Source organism: Sapajus apella, unplaced genomic scaffold, assembly GCF_009761245.1.
Source record: "Sapajus apella isolate SASKATOON/1434 unplaced genomic scaffold, GSC_monkey_1.0 scaffold11, whole genome shotgun sequence".
Classification (NCBI taxonomy): Eukaryota; Metazoa; Chordata; class Mammalia; order Primates; family Cebidae; genus Sapajus; species Sapajus apella.
In genome coordinates, this window is record NW_022436951.1 from 41,626,779 (window position 1) to 41,636,983 (window position 10,205).

The following is a 10,205-nucleotide window of genomic DNA, read 5'->3' on the forward strand; positions in this document are numbered from 1 at the left end:
CCCCACGAGGCCCTGCCCCACCCCCGGGATCCTGCCCCACACGGCCCTGCCCCACCCCCGGGATCCTGCCCCACACGGCCCTGCCCCTGACTCGGTCCTATCCTTATGCCCCCCTCAGGGTTGGCAACTGCATTTTCAGTGCCTTTCTGGGAAAGGGGTGAATGGGTGGGACCTGAGGCCTTGAAGGTCCTCAATGTAGGGAGTGCCCCAGGATCTTTTCCAGCTGTTTTGGGGGAATTTGTGGGATCTCAAGGTCATCATGGGCCACCCACAGGACCCCCACAATGATGGAGCACGCTTTGGCCTTGACTGATGCTGAGAACTGCAGATCTGAGAGGGCATCGTGAGGCCCAGGGTTGGGGCACGCACCTGTGTCTCACACACCTGTGTCCTCAGCACGGCCCCTCCCACCTGCTCTTGTGCCTGTGTGTGAAGGCCACATTCAGCTCTTGGTGTGGTGTTGACGGGTAACCTGCTGTCCAGGCCCCTCAGGGAAGCGGCTGTGGGGCCCTGAGTCTAATACTGCACTCTGGGTTCTTTGGGGCCTGACTGTCTCACTGGAGGCCACGTGTGGTGGGGAGGTGGCCTCAGAAGCCCACGACCGCCCCACTGCACAGCCCTGCATCCCTGAGCCCTGCCTGGGCGGCACTCCTGTCTTTTTAACCCCATGGCCTGGCCGCCAGCTTGGAGGTGGGTGCCTTGCAAAGTCCAGGGGGTGTCCCTGCACCACCCCCCACTGCCTCAGCCCTGAACATTCACAGTCCCCTCCACTGGCCGGGGCCACCTCGTGCTCAGCAGACCCTGGACTCCTGGACAGAGTCTTCTCGGGCACCCCCAGGGCCACCATACACCCTCCCTAACCCAAAGCTCCATCTCCAGTTAGAGGCTCTGCACCGTGGTGATAGCTTCTGTCACACGACTGCTGTGGACACCCTGGAAGAGGGTGACCCACCACAGACCCCGGAGGAGGGGGTCCCCTCATGGATGCCGGGGAGGGTGTGACCCGAGGTGTCCCCCAGAGCTGCAGAGCTGGCGTCCACAGGAGGGGCAGTGGAACTGTGGCCTGGGGACCCGGAAAGGCAGTGGAACTGTGGCCTGGGGACCCGGAAAGGCAGTGGAACTGTGGCAGGGGGACCCAGAAAGGCAGTGGAACTGTGGCATGGGGGACCCAGAAAGGCAGTGGAACTGTGGCATGGCAGACCTGGAATAGGCTTTGATGCTGTCAGGTCACACCCTGAGCCTCCTTGGCCTGGAGCTCCTGGGCACCCAGCTCGGCTCCCACCCTGGGCTCTGCTGTGCTGCTGGCTTTATCTGGCTTAGGGGGTCCTTGACCCACTGACGGCGGCGGGCAGGGCCTCTCTTGGCTCAGCTCTGTCCGGCAGCTGGACAGACGTGCCCCAGCTCTGAGCATCTGAGGGGCCTCGGACCCAGCCCCAGGAGGGCCTGCACATCCTGGTGGCCTTTGACACGGCGGGTCTCCTGTGTGCCACCTGGGTCAGTCAGGACAGGGCCTGGGTGACACCTTTCTCTTCTTCCTCCACAGCAACATGGCTGACAAGGCCAAGCCCGCCAAAGCTGCCAACAGGACGCCCCCCAAGTCCCCGGGGGACCCCTCGAAGGACAGGGCGGCCAAGAGGTTGTCGCTGGAGTCGGAGGGTGCCGGTGAGGGGGCGGCTGCGGCCCCCGAGCTCAGCGCCCTGGAGGAGGCCTTCCGGCGCTTCGCCGTGCACGGGGACACCAGGGCCACTGGGAGGGAGATGCACGGTAAGAACTGGTCGAAGCTGTGCAGGGACTGCCAGGTGATCGACGGCAGGAACGTGACTGTCACCGACGTGGACATCGTCTTCAGCAAGATCAAGTGAGTGCGCCGGCCTCTCGAGCCCACAACCTCGAGTATGGGGTCTGCGACTCTGAGTCCCTGGGTGGGTTCTGTGGGGAGCGGGCCATGGGGAGGTGGAGGGGGTTGTGTTTCAAGACCCCACCCTTCTCAGAAGCAGCCCAGACACAGGAGCCTGAACGTGCCTTCTGGGCATCCGGGGAGCAGTGGTCCTGGCATTGCCGGACCCCTGGGTGCCATGTCCTCAGCGGCAGCCCCAGCTCCTCCCGGCCCCATGGTCTGTGGGGGCTGGGCATGGGACGTGGCCTGAGGGGCTGTCTGGCCTCGGAGACAACTTGGAGTGAACGCTGCACCCCGAAGTCAGGGAGCTGTGGCTGGGATCACTGGGCCGCCCCAGGAATGGGGATGGGGCCTGCCTGGAGCCTGGAGAGGCAGGTGGCTGCTGGCAGGCAGAGCTCCCGATCCTCTGCGGGCTGGCTCAGGGGCTGAGTCTGTGGGGTTGGGAGCTTGTGTCCCGGGCATGGAGCTGGCCTCTTGGCTGTCCCCAGCCTCTCTCCCACAGCTTTTGTGCCACCCCGCTGCTGCCCGGGGACTCCCACGGGCCCCAAAACAGCAAAGGGCACCGGGGGGCGGCAGCGGCCACCACCGTGAAACCACATTGCGCCACGTGCTTTGTCTGCGTCTTGTGTGCACGTGTGTTTTTGTGTGTGCACACATATGTTGCTGTGTCAACTGTGTGCCTGTTTTCTCCCGGACACTGGGAAGCATGCTGAGGCACCCTGACACGCTCCGGCACATTGACCGCGTGTCCCGACACCCGATGTGATCGTGCCTGATGAAAACAGCAGTTCCCCGCGCCCCGGGTCCGGCCCCGTCCCGTCGCCTGGGTGGAAATGGCTTTATTTCATTTTGACGGTTTGCTCCTGCGTCCACGGCTGCCAGTGTGATCCATTTCACTTCCACATCGCTGCAAGCCATCACCTCTTTCACCTCAGAGGTCCTGCCCCCTTCCCACCAGCAACCTTGGCTTTTCGAGGGGCCAGGCCCTGGGGCAGGCACCTGTGCTGAAGGCTGTGGGGGGGCTCACGTCTGCGGCACCAGCGCCCCGTCTACCAGCTCTGGGCAGGCTCTGTGGCCTTTGCAGCGGTGCCGTCTCTGCTGCGCTCCATGGCGATGTCACGTGTGTCCCCTGGGTCTCAGTTGTCTCCTGGGTCATGTGTGCCCTGGTGAACGTCCTGTTGCGTGTGGCACATTTGAGTGCATCCGAGGGCACTTGGGTCTGGAAAGTTATGCTTGCCGGGCGTGGTGGCGCGCGCCTGTCACCCCAGCTTAAGGGAGGAGGATCGCTTAAGCCCAGGAGTTCTGGGCTGTAGTGCGCTATGCCGATCCGGTGTCCGCGCTAAGTTCAGCATCAATATGGTGACCTCCTGGGAGTGGAGAACCACCAGGTTGCCTAAGGAAACCACCAGAAGGTGCCTGAACCCGGACTCTCTCTCCAGCCCGCTGACTGCCTTTCAGGCTGCCCCAGCTCCAGGGGATGGCGTGGGGCGGCCAGACCAGCAAGTCCTGTTTGTCATCCTGACAGCTCACAGCCTCGGTCCTGGAGAAGTGGAGGAGAGGCTCCATCAGGGGCCCCAGGTGTGAGCTGTTCTCACCCTTGACCCTGTCCTGACCCAGTGCCCCCAGTTCCCTCCTTTGTGACTTCCCAGCCTCCCATCCTCATGGGCTCAGGCACTGGCTGGTGTGAGAGGAGGCTGTGACTGGAGCCTCTGGCAAGGTAGCCATGCAGCCTCGCACTCCCTGGCCTCTGACAGGGCTGCTGTTTGCCGATGCCACAGCAGTCAGAGCCCACGCCCACCCAGGACCACTCATCCCTGGGGACCGGGAGCGCACACAGAGCCTGCCCAAGCGAGGGGACCAGCAAGGCCCTGACAAAGGCTGGGTCTCAGCCTGTGAGGGTCCATTCAACAGCCCCCACCCCCAGTGCTACACCCCCGGCCACAGACTCTCCGTGGACTGTCTCGGGGCTCAGGGGCCACTGTCCCTGCACCTCCCTTGGGACGATGGCAGGGGCGACTCTGCTGTCCAGACCCCGCTTGTGGGCTCTTTGGCAAAGGGAGGCTCCCACAGGCTCCCTGGGGCTTGGCACATCACATGCAGGGCTCGCCATGCCAGCCGGCACCTGGGGGACAGACCAGCCTGCTGTGCCCTGCTGGAAACCTGCAGCCTCCTGCAGCAGCAGGCCACACGATGTGGGCTTATGTGGACGGCCCCAGCCAGCAGCTGGCAGGTCCTGCTAACCAGGGCCACTCTGGTGGGTCGGCAGCCATGGGCAGGCGGCACTGACCTGCGCTGCGCCTGGGACGTCAGGGGCCAGAGCCTCTGGCACTGGCATTGCCCTTGTCTTGAGCCCAGAATTCACTCTGCCAAGGGGACGTGTCCCGGGCACACGGACTGGGAGAGGGAAACTGGGTCGGCTATATTTAGTGTGTGCAGTGGCAGGCAGAGCTCGCGGTGCGGCCGCCGTGTCTGGAGCCTGCGTGGGCACGGGCAGGGCAGGCTCCTCCCCTTGGCCGCCAGGACCCTTGCTCCCCACAGTGCTCCTCCTCCGCCCTCAGGTGTCCTTGCTTGGAGGGGCCAGCCCCTTCGCAGATCCCAGCCCGTGCTCCCTGGCCCTGACAGCTGCCTCCCAGCAGGCCTGGGTGTGTGGGTGCATCTGGGACCAGTCCCGGCTGCCCTCTGTGCCACCCAGTGTGTGCTCCAGGATACACAGGAGCAGACCTGGGGCGAAGCAGCGTGGAGGTGTTGCCCGTGGGCGAAGCTTCTAGAAGACTGGGCGGGAAGCAGGAAGAGCCCGTCCAGGAGCCGTCAGCCCTGCAGGGCCGCCTGGGCATCGGCCAGGACACCCCGTACGATTACTTCTGCAGAAAGTTGCCTTCAAGCTGCGGCACATGCGTGCACATGGCCATGCACGTGCACACACACGCCTGCACATGCATACAACTCACACAGCCTCACACGTGCTCACACACACCTACACACATGCAGAAATCACACGGCCACACGTGCACACACACGCCTGCACACATGTACAACTAATCCAGCCCCACACATGCACACACACACCTGCACACATGCAGAACTCACACGGCCCCACACGTGCACACACATGCCTGCACACACACAGAAATCACATGACCACACACATGCACACACATGCCTACACAGACACCCAGAACTCACACAGCTGCACACATGCACACACATGCCTACACAGGCAGAAATCACATGGCCTCACACGTGCACACATGCCTGTACAGACACACTGAACACCACACACGTGCACACACACCTGCACACATGCAGAAATCACATAACTGCACACATGCACACATGCCTGCACAGACACACAGAACACAACTGCACACGTGCACACACACACCTACACACACGCAGAACTCTTACGGCCCTACACGTGCACACACATGCAGAACTCACATGGCCTCACACGTGCACACACATGCCTGCACACACATGCAGAGCTCACCCTGTGGCGGGTGGGGCCGTGCTGCTGTGGTTCACTTGGAGGATGATGGGAGCCCTTCCCTGCTTGTGGGGGTGCTGGCGCCACAGGAGGCCGGAGGAGCCCCAGCTGGTCCAGGCTCGCTGCCAGAGCAAGGCTGGAGCTGCCCAGGCACTTGGGACCTGAGGCTCAGCACCCCCACTCCAGCACAACCACTTCCCCACTGAGAACTCGGGACCAGCCTCGGGGTGTGCCGGTCTGGGCTGACCATGAGGGTCAAGGTTGGGGGGAGCAGAGAGCTGTGGCCCAAGTCTAGAGAGGGGCTGAGGTTGAGACCCAGTCCCGGGCAGCCCGGTGGGCGCCGTGGGTGGGCGCTGTGTGGGAGGGTGTCCTGCAGGCAGCAGCTCAGGTGACCCTGGCCTGAGGGGAGGCCAAGGGATTCTGACCTCCCCGCCTCCCCATTCACCTGCAGACGCAGACCCCTGTGACACCCGGGTTCCTCCAGGGCTGCCTCCGCCTCCTCCCGTCCCCCACCCGCAAAGTGTCCTTCCCTCCTGCAGCCTGCACTGCCCTCGGGGGTCCCTATGATCCTGTCAGGGGTTCCTGACCTCCCAGCTGTGCAGGAGCAAGGGACCACCTGAACTCACACCCCTGTCTCAGGAAGAGAGAGGGATTTGGGCCACCAGGAGGGGCGGGGCCACCAGGAGGGGCGGGGCCACCAGGACGGGTCTAGGGCAACAGAGATTTTCCTTCGATTTCCGGGAAAAGCAAGGAGTGGTGTGCGGCAGGCCTGAGGGGTGTCGGGTTGCTTTTGTTTTGCATTTTGGGGAGGGGAGGCCCACTGTCACTTGTGGGAGCCCCTGCCTCCCTCAGGAGCCTGGGGACCGCGAGGAAGTGGCCTTAGGTACCGTAGAAAGCTGCTGACTCTGACAGGGCTCGGTAGAGAGAAAGTCCAGCGATTTCTGTTTTCGGGGCAGGTTGCCATGACTCCACCGGCGTGGCGCCAGCTTGGGGTATCTGCGAGCCTTTGTTTGGTCGTCGTTGCCATGGCAGCGCTTGTTTGTTTTGATGTTACTATGTGTTAAATCTTAAACAAATTTCTTGCAGCCTGATGCCAGGTTTTTGTTGAAGACTACCGCTAACCCAGACAATGACTCCTCCTGCAAAGAGCACACAGGGGCAGCTTAAAAATATTAATTAGTGGAGGCGTGGGATGCACAAGCAGGACTGTGGTGGTGGGAGTGGGGCCCTGCAGGGCCACGGACAGCAGGTCTCCCAGCGCCTCCACGAGCCTGGGGAGGGGCCCGTGCCGTGGGTGCCTCGGGACCCCTGGGGTCAGGCTCGGCCACTGCCTCCCCACCTGCACCAACCACCACCAGCACCTGGGCGAGAGTCGGGAAGCCTTGCTCACGGAGCCCACCGCGGGTCCATCTAGCCCGGGGGGGCATCCAGCTGAAGAGGCAGAGGAAGGGGGGCTGGGCTGGGGTCTCGGCTCGCTGGGAGCCCCGGACTCCCCAAGGGCCCACAAGTGTGTGTTGGGTGTGGGGTGTACTCCCAAGTAAATGCACTGACGTTTCCTGCAGCCACCTGACTGGCGGTGGCTTGGCTTGGGGTTAAAGCGCCTGGACGCACGTTAGGAGGAAGCCAGGGCCAGCGGGCGCCCAGAGGGCAGCAGGGCCGGGCTCCATGGTCGCCCCGAGCGAGGAGAGCTGCTCAGAGCCTGGTACACCGGCCCAGCCACCAGGCAGGACTTTGTCCTAAAGCGTGCGGACTGTTTCCAGTATGGAAGCTGACCCAGCCACCTCCCAGGAGCGAGACCCAGGTTTGGAGAGAATCCGGGTCACAGCGCATTTGGAGGGCAGCCACCGCAGGGCAGCGGAAGTCCTGAGCGCTGTGTGTGCGTCCTCCTGTCTGTCCACCCCAGAAATGCAGGTGTCAGCTCCCCGGAAGGGGCCATTGCTCCCCTTTCCCTCCCCCGTGGTTCCCAGCCCTGGGGAAGGGTGGGCCGCGCTCCCCACCCTGAGCCCTGTGCCTCCACTGCGTGGGTGCCCACCCTGTGCAGCTGGCGCTGGCCTGCACCGGAGCCCCGGGGCCTGTTCTGTCTTTGGGGAGCCTCTAGTGGCCGCCCCTGGCAGTGCAGGATGACCGCAGCTCCTGCAGCGTGGAGGCTCTGGGGTCCTTTGGTGGTGGGTGCTTCTGTGGCTGAGGGTTCACGGGCTCGGGGCCCCGCGGCCTCACGGTCAAGGCCCGAGGCTCCGATGATCTGCGGGCCAGGCAGCACCGGCAATGGTCCACGCGCTGCATGGTGACGGGCATCATCTCCTCTGGTCTCTGCCAGTGGTGGGCGTGTCCTTGGCTGTGCACTCTGCCCCATGAGCCCGGCCAGGCAGCACAGGTTGAGGGAGACCTCCAAACAGCCGGAAACTGACGGCAGGTGCATTGGCCCAAGCCCTGCCCAGGCCGCGAAGGGTGGACAGAGGCAGCCCAGCCCCTGTGGCCCCCTAGAGAAGGCTGGGAGCCCCCACATCAGCCCGGGGTCCTCTGGGCCCCAAGTCCATGTCCCACCAAGGGCCACCTTTTCTTGGTGACGTCCATAGGGTGGTGACCACACACTCCCCACCGCGGTGGGCGGGCCTGGGGCTGGAGCCTGAGCAGCAATAGGAGGGCCCTAGCTCTCGGCTGCCCAGGGCTTGAGCTGCATGGTCCAGTGGACATCACCATCCAGCCACTGAGCCCAAGTGGGGTGCAGGAAGGGCTCCGGTTTCCTGAGATGAGGGAAGAAGCCCTCCCAGGTGGCTGGACGTCACCTCACCTGCCCCCAGGAGCTCAGCTGGTGGAGTCACCTGTGAGGGGAGGACGGGCAGGGCCTGGGGACCTTGTCACCGGCCACCGCTGGCCCCAGAAAAGGCCGCTCCAGGTCCTCTGTATCCTGCTGGGTCTTGGGGGAGGCAGGGGCGGCCAGCAGGCATTGGGGACCCCAAGGCTGGGTCTTGCTGGACGGGACCACTAGACCCTCCAGGAGCACAAAAGCTGATGTGCAGGACAGCGGTGCCAACCTGGCTCCCCTAAGGCCAGGTCCCTATTGGGCAGGAGCCTCCCGGAAGACCCCATTCCCATCTCGGGCCCCACCAGCCGGGGGTTCCTTCCCAGCCTCCTCAGGTCTCAGGAGATACTGGAAGATCCCAGAGGTTGGTGCCCCAGGGGAGCCGCAGCCCCTCACTCCCAGGCTTGCCTAAGCATGTGGAGGAGGGGCTGTTTCACAAGGATGTGGACACACAGTTCCGAGCCCAGCATGGCCTGTGACATCTGCCCCAGAGGAACAGGCTTCAGTCCTCTGAAGGCTGTGCTGGCCGGATCCCAGCTCCCGGAGGCCCCAGGCCTGGCCCCAGTGTCCCTGAGAGACCGAGCCAAGCCCAGAGGCCGGGGGACTCAGAGCCTGAGAAGGTAGTGCAGGCCCCCGAGGGCATCCTGTGTGAGCAGCAGCCTTGACCTGCTGGGTGGGCTTCGGGGCAGGGCGCTGGGCTGGGGACCCATGGGCAGCGAGGATGCCGGGCTCCGCCCTCGGAGGCTCCTCCAGCACCTGGGGCTCTGGAGAACAGGCCCACTCTGTGTCGGGAGAGCCGGGCAGCCGGACTAGTGTCTCTGGGGAAGAGGCAGGCACGGCTGTCCCAGAACTCCTGAGGACTGCTCCAGGCAGGGGGCACCCGGGTCTCCTGGGGAAAGCTCCCCGTGGGCACGGGGCAGAGACCCAGGCACCCTTTCCCCAAGACACTGGGAGCACGGGCAGAGCAGGTGTCCTGCTCTGAATGTCGTCTCTGATGGGGGAACCCTCAGTCATCCCCCTCCCTGCCGAGTGACTCATGCTGGTGGTGCCTGGCTCCGAGGACGTCAGAAAGGGCTGCCTGCCCCGGTACTGGTCACCAGGCTGGCAGTCAGGCCTGGCATCCACATGTCAGCTTGGGCAGGGTGTGAATAGAAGACAGGAGAGCCTTTGACAGCCCAGGACAGACAGGCCCCGAGGACCCTGGAGAGCCAACACCCCTGCAGGGCCCAGTGGGCACCGTCAGTTCCAGGCACTGCTGGACTGAGGGGCACGGCTGCTTAGGGTGGCCTGTCTCCTCCAGCCCCACAGGGGACGGTTTGGGTGTCCAGGCTGAGAGCGTCAAGGGGCTAAACCCCCACAATGCTGTGCACCCCAAGCCACCAGCCCCTCCTGGGGGACGCTGTTAGCCAACAGCACCTACGACCGTGGTTCTGGAATGTTCCCTGAGTGGTTGTCCTCAGCAGTCCAGGCCCCTCCCTGGGGCTCTGTCTCCCCAGAGCCTGGCACAGCACGAGGCTTCAGCTCCCCTCCCTGGGCCCCTGTGAGGTGTGGGGGTCTGAGCTGTGGGCCCCCGAGCCCTGGGTGTTTCTGAGCAGATTTCGTCTCCTCTGGCTCACTGCTGTTCCTGCTGGTGCCGTGTTGTGTTCAGGATACGCGTGTAAAGTGTGTGGGAACCTCAGGTGTGTTTCAACACAGCATGCACCTGGGGGTGTGGGAACCTCCCCGAGGCACCTCTGTGGCTGGCTCTGAGCCAGGCCACTCGGCGCCCACCACGTCGGGTGCGTATTCCGGACTTGTTTTCAAGAGTTGGGGTGCCGTCCACATGCGCACACAGCACAGCACTAGTCTGGACACTGCTGAAGGGCACTGGCTTGTCTGGGGTTTGGTGACTATGGACGGAGCAGCGGTGAACATTTGGGTTTGTCTGGGGTTGGTGACTATGGACGGAGCAGTGGTGAACATTTGTGTCTCTGCTGGTGACTATGGACGGAGCAGTGGTGAACATTTGTGTCTGGGGTTTG

At 63.9% G+C, this 10,205-nt stretch overlaps 1 protein-coding gene across 3 annotated transcripts in view; it reads left to right on the forward strand.

Annotated features, from left to right (window-relative positions):
- TPPP (tubulin polymerization promoting protein) overlaps window positions 1-10,205 on the forward strand; it is a 30,018-nt gene that overhangs the window by 13,776 nt on the left and 6,037 nt on the right. For all 3 annotated transcript variants that reach the window (XM_032279182.1, XM_032279183.1, XM_032279184.1), the window contains exon 2: window positions 1,544-1,858. In XM_032279182.1, coding sequence (XP_032135073.1) covers window positions 1,548-1,858 — 311 coding nt within the window. In that variant the 5' untranslated portion in view covers window positions 1,544-1,547. The remainder of the gene's footprint in view (window positions 1-1,543; window positions 1,859-10,205) is intronic.